Source organism: Volvox carteri (assembly GCF_000143455.1).
Source record: "Volvox carteri f. nagariensis unplaced genomic scaffold VOLCAscaffold_7, whole genome shotgun sequence".
Taxonomy (NCBI): domain Eukaryota; kingdom Viridiplantae; phylum Chlorophyta; class Chlorophyceae; order Chlamydomonadales; family Volvocaceae; genus Volvox; species Volvox carteri.
In genome coordinates, this window is record NW_003307550.1 from 247,559 (window position 1) to 273,318 (window position 25,760).

The following is a 25,760-nucleotide window of genomic DNA, read 5'->3' on the forward strand; positions in this document are numbered from 1 at the left end:
AATTTTACTTTTCACTCAGGGTACGGTGCATGAGGATTCCCACAGAGAGAGAGCGCTTATAGGCCTCCGAACGGCTTCTGAGCGTCCTCAATACTCAAGTCCTAGCCACGCCGGTCATGACTGAAGCAATAGTCGTCAGCTTACCTGCAAAAAATTTAGGCTGGTGATATCGAAGACTTGTAGGAAGACGTATGAGAAGCCTCGCACGACCTGCCGGCCAGCAAGGCCAAAAGAAGGCAAGAAAGGTAATATGCAAGTACGGTTATACCAGCTTCTGTTGAACTCCAGAAATCGAAGCGGACAGTACGTGGCCAAGGTGCGAAAAGACACGCAAGAACGGGTCACCCCTTCGCGCCAGGTAAGGGGCGATTGGGGGAGGGCTAAACAATGCAGCTATAGCCTTTGTGTCTGGGGGGAGCTGCCTCCAGTAGTGCTGCGTACCATGTCACAAGACCCTTCCTGTCAATGGACCCCTCCCCATGTAATATTGTTAATCGTCTATGGATACTAGATAGGGACGGTCGATTTATAGACGATGAAAGCTTTTACAGACGCCAACCCGTTCTCCAAGGGCGTCGTCGTCTCTGTGCACAGCTTCTGGAAGGTCCGAGCCCCACGCATGGTCGCATTGTTAGCTTTTAGCCTGCGCCTCGCCAGTTTTCATTCAGATCCCGGTCAGGTTAGTGAAGCCATTGCTGTTGCGGCTTACGTGGCTGCAACTGCAACTGTTGCGACTGTTGCCCTGCCACACATCCTGTAGTATCATCATCGCCACCATCATCAACATCATCATCATCAACATCATCATCATCATCTCATCATCATCATCACCACAATTGTACATCCCCTGGAGTAATCACCGCCCGTTCCTGCTTTTTGGGACAACCGCGCTGCCGCACCGCACTGCCACACTGTCTAGCTAGTAGCCGTGAAAAAATGGGTTGGATACGAACAATAATACTAAATACGATAATAAAATATAATATACAATAATGATAACATATAATATGAAATAATAATAATAATAATGTATAAATAATAATAATAATAAATAATAATAATAAGTAATAATAATATTATTATTATCATTGCTAGGAAGCAAGTCCAGGGCAAACCGTGCAGGCGCTCGTTTCTGATTTGCTTCATAAGCTTCATCATTTGGTTGATGTACGGCACCGTGCAAATAATCGTACCTTTATGGGCCATACGTAGTCAAACTTCTGTTCCTTGAAGCTCCACGCCACCCAAACGCACAGCACCAAGTTAACCGCCAGCAGCCCGGCCATGCTGTACAGTACGGCAACATACCACCTGTAACCCTGTTGCGAGGGCCCATCGGTGGACACATCAGGGGCGCGGCCAAACAAGGGGTTGCTCGTCCGCCTCCGTTTAGGTGTCGCTTCTGCTATTGGAAAGACTTTTCAAGCAAGTACAGCTACAGCGGACCCATCAAGACCCAGTGTACGGATGTACGGCAAACATCTTTTTCACAGGCCGGCACAGTGCGAGCTAGGTAATGCAGTACCTGCCCCCACGGTCTGTCCTCTGCAGATTGCCCTCCTGCCCACAGCACCCTTCCCCGCTACTCAAAACGTTCACCACTTGACCCGAACCAGTCAATACCAAAGGATACCCAACACGGCGTAATCATCGCCCAGCCCTTTGATGGAACCATACAATCTGGAGAAGAGTAATGTGCCGTACAACCCTGCCTTTCCGGACGACCACATCAATTCTCAGAGGGTTGCCTACCAAGTCCTTCAGCCAGCCAAAGCTGAGCACGGATACGCACTTCCATGCCATGCTGTCGGGGTCGATATCCCAGCCCAACTCAGGCGACACAATTGTTGTAAAGAGCTGCCACGCATCTAACAGAATCTGCAGCAGGAGGGTAGCCCGGCAAGGTAGCGGTCATAATCGCAAGCAGCGGGACAACACCACAGGTGTTCGTCTCTAGTGCAGTGCACGGCCAGGTGGCCCGCTGGCTCTACCCTTCGTGAGTCTGGAGCCCACTGTAACAACCACACACACGCACACACAGGTGCCGTACTTTGAAAAGTGGGCCGCAGGTAAAACATGGCCTGGTAATAACGACAGCGGCAAAGGAAGTCTGGAGCAGTAGCACAGCTTTTAGGGCATGGATAAGGTGAGGGCGCATTTTGAGCCCAGGCGAGGAGTGCGGAAGGGCGCCGTTGAGCGTTGGGAGTTGGCACTAAGCAGCAATAGTGAGATTGCCATGACCAATGCACGGTGGGGAATGCTCAGACGGCGCAGACAGCTACAAGTAATGATCTGGCGATGTCAAATGTCGCCATAAGATCAAACCCGTCGTGTGAGAAGCAAGGATTCCTAGGTGCGACAGCGCTGTAACGGCGCCGAACAGCTCGTGGCGGACTAAACTTCACGGGCTCGCCCTCGGTCTGCGCTCTCCATGACATCATCACGTGGGGAGGGGATGCGGATGCAGTCACCCTTGCCTCTGCCTGCCACTCCGTGCTATAACGACCGTCTTTAAAACGTGAAACCTTATCGGCTGCTGGCAAGTTAGCGTAACAATTCTTAGTTGCGGCCCTTACTTTAAGAAGTATCCAATGGTAATAGATATGCTGTTGGTTTTTCTCCTGGCTTAAAGTGAAGAGCACGCCAAAAATTCCGGACTCCAAAGAGGGCGCCTACAGTGACAACAGGTGGCAAGGTAATAGGGTTAAAAATTAGGCTGATGCAGTGTATTAAAGGGTCCATTGCCTAAGTGACATTTGCGGCTTGCGGAAACGGGCAACAGCAAGACGTAGTCGATAAGCTTGTGTCATGAAGTTCATGAATTGGGCCTTCTTACTTGTAATATGTCATCTTGCTCGTAATCCGATCCGAGGGCTCCATCCCTGTCATTAGTGACAGCGTCGCCGCGTTAAGCCGCAGGCAGCAGTTGATGGCCCACAAAGCCGAAGGCCGTTCGGGGATGAAAAATGAGTACACAACGGGATTAAAACCTAATAAACCAAGGTTTTTACGGGTACAGCAACGCCTACTGAGTAGGTAAGGCGTAAGGGCGCATTGCCATGAGCAACACTGACACAACACCTACATCAGGTTGAAGCTCTCAAGTCCATGTCCTGCAGCACTGCTAGCAACTGACTCGGCACGCTGTGACGCCATTTCTCCTACGGTTCCGAGTCAACCCATAATCCTGTAAGCTTGCGTAAGAAGTTCATGAAGGTAAGGCTAAGCACCATTTATAGTCAAAAGCAGAACCCTTCATAAATTATTGTTCAGCATAAGCTTTTTCACTGCATTTTCTGCTGTACCGGGATGTAATGTAGGAAAGCACGGCATCACAGGAGACACTTTTGTACCAAAGAACTTGACACAATAACTACATGACGGTTTCTGCAATTCAGCACCATTAAGCAAAGAAAGTTCTTTTCGCAAGCTCGAACTCTTACACATCGGCTTTGAAGCTTGACGAAACATTGGTACTGATAAACAATAACGACGCAAAGTTTATATGGGGTAAATGATAGCTTCAACTCCCAGGGCCCTTAAGATGCGGGAGAACAGCAGGAGCTTCCATTTATTCACAATTGGGCCTCACTGGTAAACATCCCTGACGCCACATTAGCCCATCGTGTGCTACCAAAATGCCTTCGTTGCCATTTCCAGCGAACACGTAACGAAAAGTGTGAGCTTCAGCTGCGATGCTAGTTATACAAGTACGGCGTCGGTACAAAGATATCTAACGTAATCCTGCGAATTTGTAACGCGGCTCCCAACACGTGCACAACCCTAATTCGAATACACAAACTACTTACGGTTGATGTATCGATTATTTTTCGGTGTCGCATGTTGAGGATGACGCTGTACAGCATCGAATCTGGTGATTGAGGGACATTTTTAACTGATTTCACTCCGAAACGTCTGCCTATCACCACGATAACTGCCATTATAAAGTCTGTACACATACGGACGATAAACTTCCGTAGCAACTTTCATCTTGTCGGGCAAGTCCCACTTCGCATACACGATGGCCCTAATTAGAAAGAATGAGAGCATCCTAACGATTATAACACCATTTTTTCAATATTTGCAGTGCCAGGTCTTTTTTGATGCTTATTACGTTATTGTACATCGTGCTCGTGGGCGCAACTAAGCTTCGGGCTTTGGGAGGAATTGAGAGCCTAAGGCCAGCTTTCGATTCGTTTAAACCTTCCCTTTAGAAGGTCTTGTCTTAAGCTGAAAATCCTATTTTTCATCGCCGCTTCACCGCCACAGCAGCACTCTCGAGCTTAAAGACGTGCTGGAACTGTCCCCAATTCCCCACGTGAGCATACACTTCGGTAACCCCTAGGAAACGCGCATCTAATACCAGGTACCGCTCAAAGTTTGACGGTACGGTCCACGGCACCGGTTTCGTTTCTACTGAATGGCGATGACGGACAAATCTTCAGCTTGCTTCTATCTCCGATAGACTTAAGATTTTGCGTCAGCTCAACGTAGAACTTACTTGCCCATCGCGGTGATTGCACTAGGACGCACGAGCTCCCCTGCCGCGGTTTGGTCCCTCCGTGTGCTATAAGGTAAGCAGGCTAGCTGTCGGATCGCGCAAACTGGAGCTACAGGAGCTACGGAGATTGCGATGTGTCTGGCTTTTCCAACACGCTGGCTGCGCGGCCAACAACGCCTCACACGAAAACGGCATCGCGAGTCGACCTGCTTGCCATGCAACGCGACATGTGGCCGTGGCCAGCATTCTGCCAAATACCACATCCCTTAGGATACATTTACGTTATCGTGGCTTTTCTATAATTCAAAAAAAGCAGAAGCGAGTTATCGCCTTTACCTTCTTAGGCGCCGCAACATAACATGCAGGTGCTGCCTGGTTCAAGCAACCGCAACAGCTACAAGAACATATTATTCACTAGGTGGCTCTCAGACTTCGAGATTTTCAGATGTTCTCACCGCTTGATGACGGCTCGATGTGAGGTTTGAATGATGAATACGATCACGACGCTAACGATTTACGAAGGAAGGGCGCCGATGGGACCTATGCACCCGTCATATTGCATGAAGCCTTCGCAACCGAAAGTTGATAGATCTATGAACCAGAAGCGCAGGTCCCTGGCCTCAAATCCGGAAACGTTGCGATTGTTTCCGTTTTATAACGAAGCGTTCCGGCTGTTATTAGCATTCACAAAAATGTAGCTTGGGAGTAGAAATGGACTGTATACATAGGATTTACTAGCAGAGAAGCTACTCTCGCATGGTGCAATTTGTATCAACTGCGGCCCGATGGCCTGACATGGCACACCACCCTGGGGTATTCTCTTAAGGTCTGTTCCTCGCTGCAATACCCACTACTACAAAGGTGTGTGTTGTACTCAGTCCAACTGTCCTTGGACATACAGGGTATCATACTAATCCAAAGACTGGGGGATGCAAGAAGCACGGCGGTTGGCGCGACCGCCACCTCCGCAGGACGCGCAGTAGCATGGTAGGCAGGAGCGCCCTGCCGTACGCAGTCTCATCAGCAGTCAGGGACTCGCCACTGGCCAAGCAGCATGGCGTACTGCAGGCGCTGTGTCCGCCTTTACGCTAGCCGCTATTAGTCATTATCGTACCTCCTTGGGCCTTGTCGTACCGCTTTGGAAGTGACTCAGGGAAGCTGTACTGGAGCTTGCCCAACCAGCTCGTACGTCATCGTTCATCCCATCTGCGGGACTTCAAGCTGTAGCGGGATCGTCTGCCGGAGCCTCTTAAGTCGCCTCTTAAGTACACACCCTCGGGGCTCTAATCCTCCCTCAGCGTTTTCTTTCCAGCCCCAGCACTCCACACGCAACGGAGTTCCCCCAACTTGACTTACACAATAGAATAGAGATGTACTTGGCTTCTGCATGGCTTATGCTTTCAGTGTCCTGCGTCTGATGGATCACGAAGCGCTCACTGCATCTATCTAGACCTGCATCATCTTCATGCAACTCCTCTCCGCCAGAGAGTTCCGTGAACACCCAAGTGTCACGGCACCAACCAGCCCGACGATGTTGTGCAACCGACCCGAAACGGACTCTTTGACTTTTCCTTTCAAAAGGTTGCCCACGTGCTGAGCCCCTAAGCCCCTCTTGCCGTTTTGCTTTAATGGGGAGCTTTGCTGTAAGGGCGCATAACCCCAATAATACCCTACAGTTCATCAGTCCGTCCAACGAGGCACACACCTGAACTGAACTGACCTGTAGGATCGCCCCCCCCCGCGGGTCGTCACGGTTCACCTGGGTAGAACGAACATCTGAGAGCCCCCCCCCCCCCCAAGACACCAAAATCGCCACTGACAATACCTCCTCATCACCAGGAAAAATGTCCGCTGGGAAAGAGACGGTCCGGTCCTCCTTTTCCCCGCCGTGGTGGCGACCTGCCTATGCCCGTCTTCCTGCTTCAGTGCAAAAGGACAGAAAGTACGTCCCACATGGCGGGGCCAGTGCCGCCTCCGTAACCTCTAGGGACCCCATGGGTAGTAGCCGCCGCGTACCCTGACGTCACCGCTGCCCTCCACTCCACGTTTGATAGCACTGATAGAAAAAAACAGAGTAAGAAAGGAAAAGCACCTGAACCCCGATGACAAACGGCCTCCGTATGCAGAGCATATAACCAGCATCAAATGCGCAGCTGCAGCGGTAAATTGATTGCTGCCTTCCCCCTTTACGGAGGCACACTCCGAGCGGTGCGTCGTATAATTGTAACACATCACGACAATGTAGACGTCACCCGGAAGGAATGCGCGCATGATGTGCGAGCGGGAAGAGGTCAGAAGACGTCGTTTCCGTCATCTGCTCCCGCCAACCAGACACTCCGCCACCAGCTGTGGCACCAGTCTCTCTCTCTCATCCGACCCGCGGGTAATTCCGTGTGTGGCTCACTTCGTTCGGGTAAAACCTGTGGCTCGTAAACTTGTGGTGCAAAGAACGCGCAAGCGGTGCACTGTCCAACCATTTTCCTTCTCGCATCCAGTACATGTATCGTATATGATTTTGCCGGCACGACATCTCGGCCCGACTAACAACAACCGAACAAAACAAACGAGAACAAAAAACAAACGAACAAACAGAACAAAAGTGCATAGACTTCAGGCGTGTCCGTGCCGCTGCCTTTCCCAAGCCGCACGTTCCGTCCTTTCGAGGGCAACATCGTATCTGGCCAGCCCGCCAAGTTGCCACCCTCATTGCCGCATCCCCATCAGCTCCACACCTTCACCGTGCATGCCAGAATCAGGCCCTCCGCGAACATCTGGCACTTCGTATCCTCTGCTTCCGTCCCTCACCCCCTCTGTCACATTGGCCCGTGCGATCTTCCTTCCCCCTTTTCCCGTTGGCCACGCCAAACGGAGAGGTATTTTTACTTTGGCAATCCAGCGGTGTTCGGGTCCTCTACCTCTGGCACCATGCCAGGGTGCGGCGCTCCACCGAACACATGCTGCAAAGGCTGCAAGCCCAACAATGGACCTAAACTAAGGAACGGCGCCAGCAACATATTCATTGATACGTCCTGTGCGGCCTGGCCCTGTGGGGCGAGATGCATACCCTGACCGGGTGATGCATCGCCGCCAGACGCCTCAGCTCCCGTACCGTCCGGATGCTGCTGCTGTTGCGACGGCGATCCGGCCGCGGCCAAAACCGCCTCTTCCTGATACTTCATAACTTGCTGGTGCTGCTGGTACTGCAGCTCCATCTGCTGCTGCAGCTGTTGGGAGTGGAGCTGCAGCAGGAGCTGATTCGCAGATGCCGGGTTGGCTGCGTATTGCATGAGCTGATGGGACGCCTGGAGATACTCCGCAGCTGCCGCGCCCAGGCCCATAGCCTGCAGGTGTAGCAGACTGTCGTGTGCAGCCACTGCTGCCGCCGCTGCCGCCGCCATCGTCCCGTCGTTCAGCGCATCTTCCGGCTGCGCGTGCTCACCGGCGGCACCCGGCGTCCCCGCCGCCGCCGCGGCATTATCGTCCAGCACCGTCGCGCCGCCGCCGCCGTGATGGTCCGCTGTGCCCGAATGACCTGCTGCGTGGTGATGCTGGTGCGGGTGATGCTCCGCCACAACGGCCACTGGGTCCTCGCCACCCTGTAGCATGCCACCATTGCCAGCGTGCATGATGCCATGCGCGTCCGCACCCACTCCCCCTCCTGCACCGTCAGCATGCCCCTGGTGGGTGGCCCCCTCATCACCGCCAGCACCATCCGGGCCCACCACTGTTTCACCAGCACCACCGGCAGCCCCCTGGGCGCCCTCACTTCCAACGTAACCTGCCCGGACGTCGGCATCTTTGCCACCGCCCAGCAGGCCCCCAGCCCCAGGTGCTGCGGTCATCACTTGCAGGCCAGCCATGTGCAGCTGGTGGTGATGCTGCTGCATCTGTGCAAAGTGCATGGCAGCGTCCGTAAGCGCACCAGGGGGAAGACCCGACGCTCCAGCGAGGCTGCTCGCCGCAGTGAGGGCTTCCAGCAGCCCCTGGCTGTCCGTCAAGCCGGCGGCAGCGGCCGCCGCTGCCGCGGCGGCGGCAGCCGCTGCAGCCGCACTGCCCGCCTCAAGGTGTTGCTGACCCTCTGTCGCCGAGCCATCCATCTGAAGATCCCCCAGGCCGTCGGCTTCACCCAAGGCATCGGCCCCCAGTCGGGAAGCTCGGCCCGACGGGCGTTTTCCGGCTGCCGCGGCTACGGCTGCTGCAGCAGCGGCGGCCGTGCTGGCGGCAACCTGGCTGGGATCCACCATTGCCGCCGCCATTGCAGCTGCCAGTTGCGGGCTGGTCGCCAACGACGCCAGCATATCGTGCGGGCTTACAGTCAGCGGTGCGGCCGATGTCAGGGCGCCTTGCCCCATACCCATTCCCTGCTGCTGACCAACCCCCAACGGTCCCTGCCCCATGCCCATTTGCTGGGAGCCCTGTCCGACGCCCAGATGCACCTGCCCCATACCCAGTGTCCCCGGCGTCTGTCCCACCGTAAGGGGCAGCACCATGCCCGGAGCCCCCCCAGCTGCCATTCCGTTCGCGCCCACCGCCGCGGCCACTGCCGCTGCCTCCGCAACCATCTGAGCAAAAGGCTGCGCGCCCGTGCCCAGCGCACCTGCCTGGCCTGCTGCTGCAGCGGCCGCCAGCATCTGTCCCATCTGCTGCATGTTGATCTGTCCTGCCGCGGCAGCGGCAGCCGCCGCCGCAGCGGCTGCCACCTGCTGCTGATGGCTATGCTGCGCCGCGGCGGCACCAGAGGCCGGCCGGAACGGCCGATTGCTGCGGTGTCTCGGTGCCGTGTGCGGGTCCACTCCGACCTCGAGGGCTCCGGGAGGCAGCAGCGCGGCCCGTTGGACTGCCGCTGCACGCTTCTCCGCTGTGCTGCGCTTGGTACCCCCCCCTGCGCCGCCATCGACGCCGCCGTCGTCGTCATCGTCCATGTCGTCATCTCCGAGGTCGTCCAACGATTGCAGGGCAGCGCCGCTCGGCAGAGGCAGGCCAGGAATGCCTGGAGGCGCCCCTGTCGCCAGATCGAACTTCAAACGTGCCTGGCAGAGTGACAATGAAGGCGGGTAAGTTAGCACCATGAGGAGAAGGAAAAGGAAAAATACGAGTTATTTCGATGTTTGCGCAATGCAGACATCAAGTAGCGAGGGTCACAGTTGATGGATGATCGCCCAGGTGTCGACAGATTTCACCGTGCACGTTCCGGTCGCACAACACGCAAAAGCCAAGGTGCACCAACCTTCAAACAGAACTGCAGCGCTATGGATACAAGGTATGCAAAGGCACCTTAGGCTGCACGGCGTCACATGCCGAGCTGCCCCCCCCCCCGCACCGTTACATCGATCAGCACAAGGCTGCACCAGCCATCGCGACAGCAACAGCGGCAGTTCCGTGTCGGTGCTAAATGCCTCCGTACTTCCCGGACCTCATATCATATACCCACGGCAGCCCAAGCGGGGTGCCTGCTGCTTTTGCCCTCTGCTGCTACTACTGCTGCTGCTACTACTGCTGCTGCTATTGCTGCTGCTGCTGCTATTGCTGCTGCTGCTGCTAGTGCTGCTGCTGCTATTGCTGCTGTTGCTAGTGCTGCTGCTACTGCTGCCCCTCTGCTGCTGCAAAGAAAATCGTGTTGCCTTTTTGTGTCCAGGCAACATCCTACTACAATGTCCGGCTATCCCATTGCAGCATTCCGTATCAAAGCCCAGCAGCAGCAGCAGCACTTCCGCATGTTAGTCAACACAAACCTTGCGTGTTGTGTGATCCTGCGCGGCGTCGTACTTGTAAACGAACAAGCCGTCCTTCTTAGTGCCTGTGTTGATGAAGCCGAAGCGGACGCGACTGGTGAGGATCCGGCTGACCTGCAAGGAGGGGAGGTTTTCACGGAGCTCAGGTTCTCCATGGCGGGATGCCGGCGGTATGGAGATACCGAGTGTTCCGGACTTTGCTCCGCTCGCCAAAATAATAGTAACCCAGTGTTTATTAAATAATAAAAATAAAAATATATCCCTTAAATGCCGAATAGCTCCATCGCCAGACTACAGCCATCATTCTATAGCAGCGTTCCGAACCACTTAGCGTCCACGACGCCAAAAGCCAACCAACCAACCACCACTTAACACACCCGTCCATGTTGGCTCCGACCCAAATCGTTATCCTAGTATCTCTGGACCCAAGCTCACCAGTGCCTGATTCTGATCCAAAACAACAACTGGCTCAGCCGTGGCTACCAGGTTCAGAAAGCGCGGGCGGTTACATTACATCTTTTACATTACATCTTTTTTGTACCGATTAACGCGACAACGCAACGGAGAAAGTTGCCGCAGGAATGGATGAGGATGTCTCGTACCTGTTTCTGCCATCGAGTCAGGCGCCTGCCGTCCGTGGTCTGGGGTCGGCGGTCCAGGTAGGGGCTGTAGTAGGGATCGTTCTCCATGGCTTCCCACACCTCCTTAACCGTTGCCTGGAAATCCATACACAAAGCAGTAATAAACCCCGAGTGTTTTAGGAAGGTGAACGCCAAGGCGGACGAGTACAAGGCGCAAACAGGTACTACTTTGCTTCAGGATATGTACATACATATATACACAGAGATTTTAAAGGAAAGTAGAATGTAATATATATAAATAGTATATTAATATATCTTAGAAAAAATATTTTTTTCTTCTTCACGCAACTCACCAGCAAGTCTTGCCACGGGGATGGGCAGCACTACTACAAAAGCGGAAGACGGTCGTACTTACATGCTTACACGGAATCCTTACTACCTACGCCTCCCATCGTGTCCAGCATGCGGGATTTGCTGCCACAAGCACTACACAAAACACACAGCCCAACCACCAGCCAAGTTTTGTCCAAGGACCCCCGTGCTCGCCATCATGCACGGGCATGCGGCTGGATCCCGCGCGGCAACCTGAATTCTTGCTTTGTGGCTTTCTATGCCGCGTCACGCAACCCCTTTATAAGGCACCCCCTCCCACCCACACAACAACACAACACAACACCCGCCCACCTCACCGAGCAATCAGGAAAATTCTTCAGGACCTCCTTCACCTTCCGAACCAGCGGGTACGGATAATCCACCTGATGATAACAGTGCAACGTCTTCATTAACCAGTTACGAAATAGTACAGTAACTAAAAACAATAAAGTCGTTGAATAGCGCGCATAATGTGTGTAGGCAAAGACCTGAGAGCGTGGGAAGCACATCATCTGGATTCGGGGCCCTTCCTTCCGAGTGACAATAAGTCACTTCGTCAACAAGTAATGCGTACAAACCTTGTCTGCCCTGCCCTGTCCTGCCCTGCCCACCACCTATCCGCGCGTACTGTTGCAGGTTCGAAGTCAGCATCGACATGCACACACATAGCACTGTGTCCTTTACACGTATACATCGAGAAACACACACACACGCGCGCGCGCGCGTGCACAAGCCAGGACTCGCTTGCCTTCGGGGCGATGCGCTCCTCAAAGGTGGCTCCGCTCTCAACGATCCGACGCATGGCACTGTACTTATTGCGCAGCTTCAGCACCACCTTGTGTTGATCAGGCACACCGTCCCAGCCTGGGGGGAAAAGGGTGCAACGGTCGGATAGACATGGAAATGGTCCATCGGAGGTCAGCACAGGGCCCTTAGGCCAGTCATCCGCGCAACTCATACAAGTTACAGGGGAACTGTAACAGCTAGCTGGGCCAAAGGTGCATTTAGGGCAGGTGGACAGCATACTCTAGAACTTGCAAGGTATACAAGTTCTGCACACATGTGTGCGGGGGCGTCCGTAAAAGTCGGGGGGTCACGGACGCCGCAATTATGTACAAAATATGGTTTCCCTCCGCTCACCTAGAGCCTTGATGAGGCCTGGATAGTCCGGCTTTCTGTTTGTGGCCATGTTATTTTTGACGGTTTCGAAGACCAACTGAACACGTTCGTCCGTCCAAATTAGGCCCGCGCTCTCGTTCTCCGCCACGGTATCCCTGCGCCGCTTCTTGGTCGTGGTAGCGGGCTCCAGCTGCTGTCCCATATCGCCGTTGGCACCTGGCAAAACGCCGGCATGAGGCTGCTGGGCGGCTGCGGCTGCGGCAGCAGCCGCGGCCGCTGCGGCCGCGGCCGCTGTGGCGGGGTCCGTGGGAAGCTGGCCCAGCGCTTGCAGGACAGCCAGCGGTTGGTGCTGAGCTGCAAGCACCTCAAAGGCTTGACCATGAAGGGACTCGACGACTGCTGCATCTGTGAGATCCTTAACTTTGCCTGTAGCCTTGCCTGCCTTGCCTAAACGAGACCCGACATCCTGCTCATTGACGCCTGCTAAAAGCGCCTGCTGTTGTAAAATGTGTGCGGGCAAAACGGGGGCAAAACTGCCTCCAGGTGTTGTTGACCCGGGGGGCCCTGCGACCACAACGCCTGGCGCGAGGACCGAGGCTGCCGAAAGGAACAGGCCCGCGAGGTCCTGAAGGTCCGATTGCCTAACAACTTGTGCTGGCTGCGCCATAAGGCTTAAGCTACGCGGCCCTGTCTAGTTAGGACGACACCACGTTTTTCGGGCCTGGTGCCTTGGCAAACGGAACGCCCCCAAGGGCGTCCGATTGCCAGGCGGTGACCGCCCTGAGGGCGTTTAGAGCGACACCGCGTCCGCGGGGCGTTGATAGAGGCACTAGGCGGGATTCCCGCGCAGTTGGTTTCTCAGAAGGGCCTCCCTCAGGGCCCTGTGAGGGCCCAATAAGAGGAAAAAAGTACGGCCCCTAACAGACCAACTTCTAGCGATGGAGAAATCGTCGTAATGTTAGTAGTAAAGTGTATGGATGCATTGCGAATTAGCTACAGGGCAGCCGAAGCAATGTGAACAAAGTTCGATATCAAGTCCGCCGTTGCTTGTTAATGACGCCATAAAGCGAGGATGTAAACTAAATTGCTTTGAAAGCCTATGTAAGTGCTTCGTAATCAGGGTGCTTACTAGCATGACGACTCGTAAGGGCGTGCGGGATAGCTTGTGCCAGCACTCCAGGAGGAGGTCCGTATCGCCCTACTAAACATCTTGTGCCAAAAAGAAAACTGTTACAGAATTAATTAACAGCACTCCAATCCAAAACTGCGCTTGTTAAAGCTTTCAGCTGGGGTGCAGTGGGCCAAGCTCCGGGGTTCAGGATCCATATCCTTGACCCGTCAACAAGGTACGTGCGTCAAGCGCGTTGCAGTTAGACCCACATAGACAGCTTTTAGCAGGCTAGTTGCGAGCTCTTTCCAAACAAGTTGTCTTTGCTTTAACTAGCCGGAAATAACCCCTTAACCCGTTCGCGTCCACTTCCCCGGTAACGGGGCCCCTTTATCCTGAAAGTCAGCTCCTCCCAAACTCAGCGCCTCCTTTCCCCTTGAGGGTTACAACTGCACAGCCGTGATACTTGTCACAACGAGCATTCTAACACACCAATCACCGACCGCCCATAAATGCCACGGACCACTGTAACCGCTCCATCTCCACACCATGCTATAAGCCAAGGCGCGCACACCATCCTCACCACTAGACCCGACCGATTGGCGAAGACCCTCCACTCCGTGACGGCGAGGCTTTTCCTTGCCTAACCCCCTCACAAGCCAATGCAACAATTCGGAATCTCCCAAAGCAACCCAGTTCACTCAATCCGGCCACTAGCATCGGCCATTAGCATCGCCACCCAGCTCAGCAAATCATTTCTGTACATTTGTACACGCACGTCTGAGTTATGTGTGTGTGTATGTTACACCTCGGTTGCGTTACCCAGAGAGGTGTAACGAGTGCCCATACGAGCCATAAGAGTTGTAATACCCAATTCATCACGTGGAAGGCAAACACATTGACGAACGCCCCTGGACTGTCGCGGCATGTAACACCGCCGCCGTCACCCTCTCCTCCAACAACAGTTCCCCGCCGTCCTCCAGCGCCGCCAGCGCCGCAGCCGCGGCTGCCGCCATGTACGACACCGTTCTGTACGAGCAGTGCCCATTGCGTCCGTGCCGTGGCGCTGACGCTGCCGCAGCTGCTCCAACCGACAATCGCGCCACCTTGACTGCGTCCCGCTGCTGACCACCGCCACCCCCACCACCGCCACCACCACAGATGCGATCACATCTGTCGCCGCCAGACATGCCTCCGCGTAGAGGACTTGAGGGCGCAACACTGCTACCGCCGCCGCAGTCGTAGCCAGTGCGCGTCTGCAGACAAGGCCCGCCAAGTCGCACGCTGGAGGATGCCATCGACCCTTGTGCCATCGACGCCACAGCAGCTGCTGCCGCTGCTGCCGGCGGCGATGGTTGCGATCCCTCGGTGACCCCCCTCTCGTCGCCGAGTGCCTGCGTTTCTCTGCTAGGTTGGCTCCTCGCACATGCTGCTACCTGGCCACCACAGGGACCGACGTCGGGAGCGTCAGATCTCACCTGGGGGGCAGGACAAGCAGTTGCCGCCGCCGCTTGAGGCGGCCCTGGCCTGGCGGAGCCTAAACAAGCTTCAGACGGCGAGGAGCGCTGCGGGGCAGAGGGACATGCCGTACTGCCCGTTTTCCCTGTTAGGCCTGGCGCCGTGACAGTAGCTGTGGCAGTAGCCGTGGCTGTAGCCGCGGTTGCGACTGTTGCGGTTGGTTGGGATGCGGTTGCCGAAGGAGTCGGAGCTGTCGCCGGCGAGACTCCCTCCTCTGCCGACTTGCCATCATCCCCCTCGCAATCCGAGGCACGACCCGTGGACGCCGCGAAGACCTGGCGAACAGGATCCGGATCCTGTACGGCACGGCACGGCACAGCACGTCGGGGCGGTGGTGGGGAAGACCACCTCCAGCTGCTCTTTTCGGATGCAAACAAAACGGAAAGCGCTAAACAGACAAAATGAGGAGGAATCAGCTACATCTGAGAAGAGGAGTTAGCGACGGGAAAGGATTGCTGCCGTACGCCGGCTCGTAGGCACTTTTTTTAATTTAAAACCCTTGCCACGGTGCCAGTTGCCGTCGCCACTTCATCAATTCGCAGCACCGGCTCACCCGGGAACGCCGATCCAGGGATGGCCGATACGTGTACAGATTGAGCCCATTCCTCTTTTCGCCTGTGCGGCCGAAACCGCAATGCGAATGACTAGTCAGGATGCGGCCAACCTGCAGCAAAGGACGACAACAGTACGGCAGTACGAAATCAAAGGACCACAGCAGTACGGCAGTACGACAACACAAACAAACAGGCGTTATAAAAAATTTTCAAAAAAATTAGGGAGGAGGTGGGCGGCCGACCCGGAGGTTGGTGTTGCACATCCTGCAACAAAACGCGATGTTAAGAGGTGGAGAAGAAAAGGTATTATATATATACATAAAAGTGGACAGTCAGTCTCTGAAGACAGCGGTGGTGAGAATCAGAGGTTAAGGTAGCAGGAACCAGGGCTTGCGGGCCGTATTGCATCTCCCCTTGTCGGTAAGCTTTTGTAATGTAAGCTTTTTGTGCGGGGATGGCCGACCTCGCGGCCATGTGACGCCGTCGAAACTGCGACTCGTATTACTTATGCGAGTGATCGCCCACGTGTACCCCGTGCCCCAAGCATTAGCGCGACACACACCGCCCCGCCCCACCTGCTTCTGCCACCTGGCCTGGCGGGCACCGTCCGTGGTCTGGGGTCGACGGTCCAGGTAGGGGCTGTACGACGGATCCGCCTCGATGGCTTCACGCACCTCCTTTACCGTTGCCTGTTGTACAGGCGTCCCCGCCGCAGGGGGGGCCCGGACGGTTGAAAAGCAAAACTCGGCGTAGCGCCGTACGGCACAGTACGAACTTATTGAGATTCGAGAGACAGATCCCTGTTTCTTCTCGAAATGGCACCCACAGCACAGCACACACAATAGACATCACGCCACAACCCAGCTCGAGCTCAAGTCCCTTAAAAACAGTGCGCTTAACTAGGCTATTTCACGGGACGCATCTGTTACACCAGCCACCCTTTGCTTAAAATAATTTGAGCAAACTGACAAAAAATCGTTCGTACATGCCGTACCTGACCCATAGGGAAGCTTAGGAGAGCTTCTCGGACTCGGAGTGCGAGCGGGTACGGGTACTTGACCTGGGTAGGGGTTTGGAGGACGCACGGGGCAAACTGGTCATAACACGAAACGCTGTCGGAACGGGGATGGCGGGGTGGGGGGATGGGGGCGGGGGCCGGGTGGGGGGATGGGGGCGGGGCCCGGGTGGGGGGAAAAGACGAACCACGAACGAGTGAAGCTCGGGAGGGGGGGTGAGCCAACCCGTGGACGAGTGGAGGGGGGTCATGGAGCGCTAAATGACAAGATCCGGATACGCCGAGGACTGCGACACGCCGAGGAATGCGTCGTGCCTGACATGTGCGATCGGAACACTGTAATCGGAGTGGTGGTGCCCCTCCATTGTCGTGATGATCAAAATTTCACCATCAACCATGATAACCACCAGCACCACTGACTATGCTATCCTACGTCCCTTATCGTCGCCAGGCGCGCAACTCCTACGCTGAGGCGTTAGTGTCCGCATTCACCATGTCGTCGTCGTCGTGGTGGTGGTGGTGGTGGTGCTTGTGGTCCGCTTTCCGTTTTCTTCCCAATTAACTTTTTTCCTTACCCTCCCTCACCTTCCTTACCCTCCCTCACCTTCCTTACCCTCCCTCACCTTCCTTACCCTCCCTCACCTTCCTCCCTCTCCCTCTCCCTCTCCCTCTCCCTCTCCCTTGCCCTCAATGAAACGCACCCGGCCCTGAATCCGGTGCTCCAGTTCCAGACCTTGCTCCGCTAACCGCTTCATAGCGCAGTACTTGTATCGTACTTTCATCAGCACGCGCCGCCGATCTGGATGAGTATGCCAGCCTGCTTAATGGACACACACACACACACGCGCGCGCGCGTGTGCGCCCCAGGGAGGCGCGCATCCAGTTTGTACCTATCGAGTAAGAGAGGTTTCGCTACGGCTCTGGAGCAGCTCTCAGCCCCTCCGAAACCAATGCAAAAGGGTCCTAAAGGCTCCAAAAGCAGGCAGCAGTGGGGCCGAACTACAAACGTCAACATGCAGCGAGTTTTAGGTTCAAAATGCTGAAGAGGAACCTGTCTGGGACCGTTGAGGCCTGCTTAGGTGGGCTTAGGTGGGCTTAGGTGGGCTTAGGTGGGCTTAGGTGGGCTTAGGTGGGCTTAGGTGGGCTTAAGTGGGCTTAGGTGGGCTTAGGTGGGCTTAGGTGGGCTTAGGTGGGCTTAGGTGGGCTTAGGTGGGCTTAGGTGGGTTAGGTGGGCTTAGGTGGGCTTAGGTGGGCTTAGGTGGGCTTAGGTGGGCTTAGGTGGGCTTAGGTGGGCTTAGGTGGGCTTAGGTGGGCTTAGGTGGGCTTAGGTGGGCTTAGGTGGGCTTAGGTGGGCTTAGGTGGGCTTAGGTGGGCTTAGGTGGGCTTAGGCGATAAGAACACCGATATAGCGCTTTACGCGCTTTACACGCTTTACGCGCTTTGGCAAGCAGCGGTTTGTCGCACACACAGACTGGTATGCCCGTGCCCCAAATGCCACGTGCAATGTCCCGTGTGAAGACCTGCACGGGATTTTCGTGTTCCTCATATCAATACCTACGTACTGCATATATCTACATATGCCGTATATTATATGTATGCCGTACATGGGTATATGTGTAACTGCGTAGTATGTATGTATGTATGTATGTATGTATGTATGTATGTATGTATGTATGTATGTATGTATGTATGTATGTATGTATGTATGTATGTATGTATGTATGCATGCGCGAAGGGAACGCATGCACTGAAGAGGTCGCAGTAGCTTACCTAGGTGTTGCAGAATTTCGCCGTAGTCAGCCGTGCGATTGGCTTGGTAATTGGCCTTCACAGTGTCGTACAAGTACGATAGTTTTTTTTGGTTCCATTTCAAGATCTCAGGCAAGCTTGGCTCCGGGCAATGGCCGGCCCGCTTGCCGCCATCACCGCCGCCGCCGCCGTCGCCACCACAGCCCCCGCCGCCGCCGCCGTCGTCGCCACCACAGCCCCCGCCGCCGACGCTGTCGGTGTCACTCCTATCGTCGTCGTCGCCGCCGTCGCCGTCATCAGCGGTTAGGCCGCTTTCATCCGCTTCGATGTGGCCATCTTCCCGGTGAGCAACAGCGCTCCGGCAGCCGCTGCCGCCATCGCCGCCGCGAGCGCCAAGAGTAGCCTCTTTGCCTCGGCCTCCACGGCCGGCGGGAAGCCCGCCCCCGCCCCCCCCTCCTCCTCCTCCTCCGCCGCCGCCAGCTTTCTGGCCGCCCCCGGCGTTTGCACGAGCGCTGGAGCTAGGTCCGCAAACGCCGTCGCCGCCACAAGCGCCGCCGCCACCACAGGCGCCGCCGTCGCAGCCACCACAAGCGCCGCCGTCAGCAGCTAAAACCTCATTGCCCGAAGCGTTCCTGGCCCTTTTGCCCGGCTTTATTTGATTGCAGCTGACTGGGTGGTCGACTGTAACGCTAGCCTTGAGATCACCCGCGCCTGCGCTGCTGTCGCCAACTGTTTTATTGAGTGACCCAACCGCAGCTCCGGAACCGATTTGGGATTTTATTTGCCCATTGGCGGCCTCCTTGGAGTTCGGCAGCTTTGAACCGTCGGCCGGACCGTGGTTTCGGCGCTTCGTGCGTGGTTTCGGAGATGGGTCGACAATCCGTTTCCGCTGTCGCAGCGGGCTGCGGGCTGGGCTGCTGTGGGGACATGGGAGGGCGCTCCCACCCTGGTAGTCGTGGGCTTCGGTATTTCTTCCTATGCTAACTGCTGAGTTTTTCTCCTTCATGGCACGGGCTGTAAGACCCAGCAGGCTTGGCCGCCCCTGTCACTGCTGCTGCTGCTACTGCAGCAATTTGTAATCCTCATGCACTGGAAATATGCCGTTGAGATGATAAAGCCTTGCTGAAGAGGACGGTTTCGCGTATGCCCTCATGTTGCCTGTGGGACTTTGCGGCAAAGACGCCATCTCATCGGCTCAAGATTCTAATAGATAGATCCTATTAGTTGCTTCATAAGGCTTCAATTAAGATCCGAGGGCCTCGCCTTGCAAGGCCACAAAGCAACAGCTGCGGTCCTCTGGGTCGGGAGCTCTGGCCGGAGTCGACAATAACAGAGATACAAGAGATCAATTGATGCAATAAGTTCTAACAGTCTTTGCCATAGGGATATGTAACAAGGAGCTCCATTATTGCTTGTGAAATGCTAAGGTCGCTCATGTTGGAAAGGCGTGGGGCAAGCATTAAATGGATTTTTCACAACATAACAGTGATCCCGGCTGAGTTTGGATGGAGCTGACCTAGCTCTATAGTCTACATCATATGCGTACGGAAAGCTTTACTCGTTAGTCGTTACCGAGTAGAATGAAATGCACCGAGATTGCTTTCCTTAAATACTATGTGATTTCCGCTGTTACTCTGCTGTCATCAACAGACAATGGGTCCGTGACTTTCGTGCCGGCATGGAGGCGAGCTGTCAAGTTCAACTAGAACAATGTACCATTGCCAATTTGTTTAATGGAGGCAATCCCTACTGCTGAGTGTTTGCCTGATGATCCCAACGAGCTCCGAAGCGATAGAGTAAGAGCAACGGAACAGCCGGTCGCAGACTGTTGTCAAATTTTACGTGGCTTCAACACCATGTCCTATGTAAGAACTCAGCTTTTTTGCATTGAGCGTTGTGCACTCGAAAGGGGGCAATCAGTACAGGAAGCCAACTGCGCAACAACCTGCCTTACCAGGATACGCCATACCTTACAAAAGCACGCCTGAGATCGTGACTGTGATCGTTGAAACCTGCCGGTAGGAGTGTACAACGGCTTTTATCACCTCTGAGCAAGCGCCGCCCTGGCCGGAGCCCCAGCCCTAGCCGCAGCCTTCTTACAGTCGGGGAACAAACACGCGAGGACTTGTCTCGAACCTGCTCTACCACAAATGTGGACTAAAGTGCTACTTCCAGCCAGGCTTCTTATCTCAAAGCACCTAGACACAAACCGGCAACTTCTGAAACGCGGACTAAATCTGAGCTCAACTCGCCCGCTTAGTAGACCATTAGAGGCGACGACCTTCCTCATTGTTCCAACGAATTGGCGCCCACATACCAGTGACGGACGGCTTTTCCCCCCTTTACAGCCTATATACACACACACACACACATAATCTCCCACCACATGAACCCCACGCCAACTCACCACCAGTTCCCGATAATTGCAGCGACCTGGTACAATCTGCAAGATCTCTACACATCAGCGTGCAAAAAGCAACAGCTGCAATTTAACAACAGCACCCTGCTCGAAATTACATACTACGACCCCTATGCAGTGATCACCCACCAGTGCTATCCCAACGCGTAATTCGATCCCGGGGAAACCCGCATCATCTTGGTGTACTATTTCTAGACCTAAATTAGCGCAAACAGCGCGTGGAAGATCTGCCAAATGAGCGTCCTAGAGCTATTGCCAGCTTAAAGTCATCTGCCACGGTGCGAGTACGTCGCACCGAGGTCAACACAGGCCCAAAATGCAGCGTCCAGCGGCGGCATGACGTGGCCCAGCGGCTGTAACGTCTGGCTCCCTCCCAACGCACGTAGAGTCCCTGACTCTGAATCCAGATCCGCCCAGGATCTGCAGTTGCCACTCCACTGTCAAAATCGTCATGGCCTTCACGACGCGCATATTGACGTTGCAAGCATGACAGTCGATCATCGGGATCATATAGCTATGCCCAGATGGCCTCTAGCACCGATCCTTCCTTAGGGGGTTATCTGGGGGCCGCGCGCTCTTTTAAGGTATTTCGCAGCCTTTTTCTTTGCATGTCGTGCGTCACCAGGGGAAGACCTCTGCTCCTCGCACGGCGCACGTGAGCCCTACCGCCCTGCCTATCCTGCCGACCATCAAATCGCTCGCCAACTCATTTCCAAATATGCCAAAGCACATCCTGTGTGCTGTCGCAGCCTTTTGGCTGCGTTGCATTAGACATATTATTCTAACAGCGATACCGGCGATATCACAGGAGCATTCTGCCGTTCTCCACCACCACCAAGCGTAAGTATGTGTCTGCCTATGAAACCTGCATTACCGCTGTAAAACCTGCATTACCGCTGTACGGCGGCATCCTTACGTGCAGCAGCAGCCGACCTGCAGAGCTCCTAAACTATGAACAGGTCTTCATTCACACCGACCACACTAAAAGAATCCGAATCCACTTTAGTGCTAATGTTAGAACGATAGCAGGCATCCAGGTACATACTACGTGGCGGCGCGCCGTACAACAAAAACGTTGGACCCAGGCCCCATCCCGTACATCAAGAGACCCAATGCACGATATTGCATGGCTCATTAATACCCTTAATACACACAAACACACACACAAATGCAAACACATCCTGGACTCTAGCAGACACGCGATGTAGCAATGGGTATCCGGCATCCTGAGTTCAGCAATAAGAGCGCGCCTTGTGCTTGCCTCTCCGCCTCTTCCCATCCGCCAGTAGTGGAATCATACGGTTATGAAAAAGGTTTTCAAACACCTTATGATTCCGCTTTTTATCTCTAAAAGGAGTGCACGCTTGCCTTCGCGCAGAGAAAGATCACTGTAATCGGGATAGCAACGTGTGCACTTCTGCTATATGCCCTTCGCCGCAAAATCTCAGCAATCCCTTTCAGAGCTTAAGGTCGAGAAGCTCGATAGACTAAATCGCTCCACATGACGCTCGCAAATAAAACCGTAGCCTGATTAAGATCGTGGGACAGCTCGCAACAACACTTGAGTTTGGAGGCTGTACGGCACCCCGGGACACAATCAATTTCAACACGAAAATACTCGAATATAAAATGCGTTCACGCATTAACATCATAATACCATCACCAACACGACGAACGCCTTACGCAGCACATACACCTACGCAAGTTAGCACACATGGTATCCTAAAGATGGAATGAGATAAGCACCAAGCCGTAGGCCTCTTCAAAAAGGTGGATATAACACCCCCCAGGGACGGGAGAGCGTAAAAAAGTAAGGCCCACGAGCCGCAAACTAAATCCACCCCGCCCATAGGCTTACGCCGCAGCCATACACCTTGCGTTTGTCGCACATCATCATGCGGCTCCGAAGCGCAACGGCGCACTCAGCGTTGGGCGTAGCTCGTGCATTCGCATTGATAAATCGGAAATCTGCATCCGTACGGCAATGTCTGGATAGAATGCCTTGGTTCCGGTGCTCGTGGGCAAAACACCGGGGCCGAACTCCAGGGGAGGCGCCGCGTCGTACGGCTGGATGCGAGGATAAAAAGACACTGATGTCCCTGCTTGCAAAGACGACCCCTTGCAGGCAGCTGCGGAGGAAGTGTAGTTGGCCGGGAGCTCAGCCGCCGCCGCCACCATCGCCGCAAGTGCCGCCATAGCTGCCATCACAGCAGCTGACGACGTCGGCTCAGTCGCTGTCGCTGATGGCGTTACAGAAGCCGCCGGGTAGGTGGCCGGCACCTCAAGCCCTACAGATCCGAGAGGCGAGCCAAAGCCGGCGTTGGCGGCGTCCGGCGCTGACGTTGCAAATGGCTGGGGCCCCGCGGCTTCGGCCTCCAGTGCTGCAAACGCGAAAGGCGAGCCAAACGCGGCTGGCGCCGTTGCAACTCTCGGCTCCTCGGATTGGAGCTCCGCGATCCGGTCATGGCATGAAACATCATTTTCTTTTTGATCACTTGCTATTATTTCTGGCAGAGCTTCGGCTTCCTTTGTGAACGGCACGAAAAGCCGAGGCGGGCTAATATTGTCGGGTTGGGAGGAGCGGGAAGTGCTGGTGGAAGTTCCACCGTTATCGGCGCATGCTGCGGTGGTCATGCCGACAGCGACGGAGGTATCCACGGCGGAAGGAGATGAAGGAGAGGAGGAAGAAAAACGGTAGCGAGAGGAATTTGCGGTAACAGCTTCCGCGGCGACAGATGTACTCGTGGGCGCCACGGCCAACCAGGTGAGGGACAGCAACACATCCCCTAACTTCTTACGACTCTTTGTGCTAATTACGGGAATTTCAAGGCTGTCAATGCCCTTTGCGCATGTTCTCGCAAGGGAAAACGTAGCGCAGCCGTGGTTGTCCGCATCCTCAACTTCGGAGTCGGCGACATCGTTATCCTACGCGTTTAGCAGGAAAGGGCGCGTAAAAATACACGAATCCGTATGGAATTTGTTGCCTGATGCATGGTCGGAATTGAACATGGATTGTGCAAAATTTGCCGCGCACGTTCCCAGGAATAGTTTTGACCAGCAATAGTGATCCCTTTAGTTGCTGTGCATCTCGGACGTTTTGCTGAGGCCCCGAAGGACGGCCAAGATGAGATAGTTAGCTAGATGAGCGCCACGCAGAAGCCTAAAACCCTAAGGTAGCCCTGCTTACCACTATAACCACCGTAGCTGTGTCGTCCTCTGCTAGACAGAGTTCAGGGATCTTGGTGCAAAAACGTTTAAAGCTCTGAGATGCTCCTTCATGCAAGGCGAACGAACGGGCTCCAATGTGCAAAGTAAAGAGTGCATCAGCCCTGTAATCACAGAAAGTAAAGAGTTTAGAGTTTATACGGATCTTTCCTTCAGACATCTCCATTGGAAGGAAATGTGGCTGTCAGAGTTTGCACGGCGACTAGACATGGAGCTTCATCGGCAAATCATCCCTCCATTAGTTGTATATTAACTACTTACGCAGCATTGCTCGCTGTGCTACGCGCATACCCCTCCACAGTGACAGTCAGGGCGCCCTTGCGTAGAGACATCTCCGTTGTAAATGATATCGTTGAAAGCTGACCTTGTAACGTAAGAACACAACTATGCTTGCATATTGCCTTTACATGCGGCGAAACCACTGCTCTATACAACCGCAAGCTCTAACACGTAACTGCAAGCAGATAATAGTAACTGAAGAGTGCTGCTCAGTACAAAAGTAGACGAACAGATTATCATTGCCGTCGTCGTCGTGCAATTATTCACTTCATCATAGCTCCTGAAGATGGATTTAATGCTGCGTAAGGAAAGCGCCGTACTGATGCCCGTCGAAAGGTAAGCTCTATATCCTCGGGGGGACGCATAAATTGCACGTCAGTTACATCTGGTAAATGTATATTATCTATTTCTCAGTGCTGCTTTATAACCCTGAGGATATTGGGTAAGGAACCTGCTTAACAAGGGCCTCATTACATCTTACGAAACATGTTTTCAATTTCCATAATCACGCTTGTGTTTCAGCCTTTAAATATGAGATCGGACGCTTCTTGCCGAGCTACTGTTGGTCTGGCGCGAAGACGGGTTGGGTGAATAAGAGGATTCGGGCTGCTAAGGACAGGTATACGTGTCAAATCTCCACCTAAACTTTTAGGCTACGAAGTATAACCCTGCTCGTGTGTGTGCGCAATTTAAGACCATTTGCTTGCGGTCAGCTCGCATGGCGCCTGGAAAACGCATAATTCTCAGTTGCCCTAGCAAAGCCCTCGCAAAATTTTCTAATAAAACTATTATTGCGTCTGTGACAACCCTTACACCGGCCTGGCTAGCTGTTGCGAATGTGGAGCTGTAGCTCCTCGTTCGAAGGCTCCGTGACAAAGTTATATTCGTCCTCCCAAGCCAAAATCTCAGGAAACATTCCAAGGTGCCATCAGATACCTGGATCGTCTGGTGAGACAATTCAGACTTATAGCGGCTTTATGTAAAAGGTCCGTTGGCTTCCACTAACACATTTACCCGTGTTGCCCGTTGAGAAATTTTCTTGAAACCTAAATCTGCAGAGCCAAGCTGGCACTGCTTCGATTACCAGCGCCCCCTTGAAAAAGTGGCGCAGCGAAGCGATTGGAGAGAGCGGCCAGCAGAGCGCAAGAACACGCAACTAGTAAGTCCTTTTCAACGGCTCTTTAGGCCGTCCTCCTGGAGCTCACCCCAGAAGGCAGGCGCAGCCTGAGCGACAGCGCAAGATGGGGAGGGCGGGACGGCAGGAGAGTGGGCGAGAAGGGGGCAGGAAGGAGGGTATGTCAACGTACTGTGCAGCGAGTTTCTGTACTGAAGAACAATTTCCCATCTGCGTCGCGCGGCTTACAAACTCACGCTGACTGATACCAGCCTTTATATCGTATCATCATTAACGTATATAGGATTGCATGTTGATTAAGTGCTCGTCATGTAGTGCAGTACGGCAAGTGCGGCGCAGGAAGGCGCAGACCAGAACTGGCCAGAGGACAGGGACTGATACTGTAGTTCGTTACAAAGATTAGCTGAGAACAAAGCGCTAAATCCAGACAACGCAAGTTCGCCAGTCAACCGT

General features: G+C 54.3%; 2 protein-coding genes across 2 annotated transcripts in view; both read right to left on the minus strand.

The window, feature by feature from the left end:
* The window catches only part of VOLCADRAFT_87875 (uncharacterized protein), a gene marked incomplete at both ends in the record, with an annotated part of 38,886 nt that extends 34,945 nt beyond the window's left edge, over positions 1–3,941 (minus strand). Inside the window, 5 exons of the mRNA XM_002947674.1 lie at positions 145–210; positions 1,194–1,319; positions 1,753–1,878; positions 2,577–2,672; positions 3,810–3,941. Of these exons, the coding sequence (XP_002947720.1) occupies positions 145–210; positions 1,194–1,319; positions 1,753–1,878; positions 2,577–2,672; positions 3,810–3,941 (546 nt within the window). The remainder of the gene's footprint in view (positions 1–144; positions 211–1,193; positions 1,320–1,752; positions 1,879–2,576; positions 2,673–3,809) is intronic.
* Positions 3,942–5,411: 1,470 nt separating this feature from the next.
* VOLCADRAFT_87876 (uncharacterized protein) lies at positions 5,412–25,575 on the minus strand (the record flags this gene model as incomplete). Its single annotated transcript, XM_002947675.1, has 19 exons — positions 5,412–5,464; positions 7,572–9,531; positions 10,234–10,347; positions 10,836–10,949; positions 11,504–11,569; positions 11,899–12,050; positions 12,327–12,798; positions 14,361–14,849; positions 14,892–15,227; positions 15,485–15,595; positions 16,061–16,174; positions 16,480–16,597; positions 17,143–17,317; positions 18,811–19,166; positions 20,657–20,703; positions 22,949–23,593; positions 23,856–24,074; positions 25,378–25,396; positions 25,544–25,575. The coding sequence occupies 19 exons, from the start codon at positions 25,573–25,575 to the stop codon at positions 5,412–5,414; spliced, it is 5,592 nt and encodes a 1,863-aa protein (XP_002947721.1).
* Between the last annotated feature and the right edge of the window lie 185 nt (positions 25,576–25,760).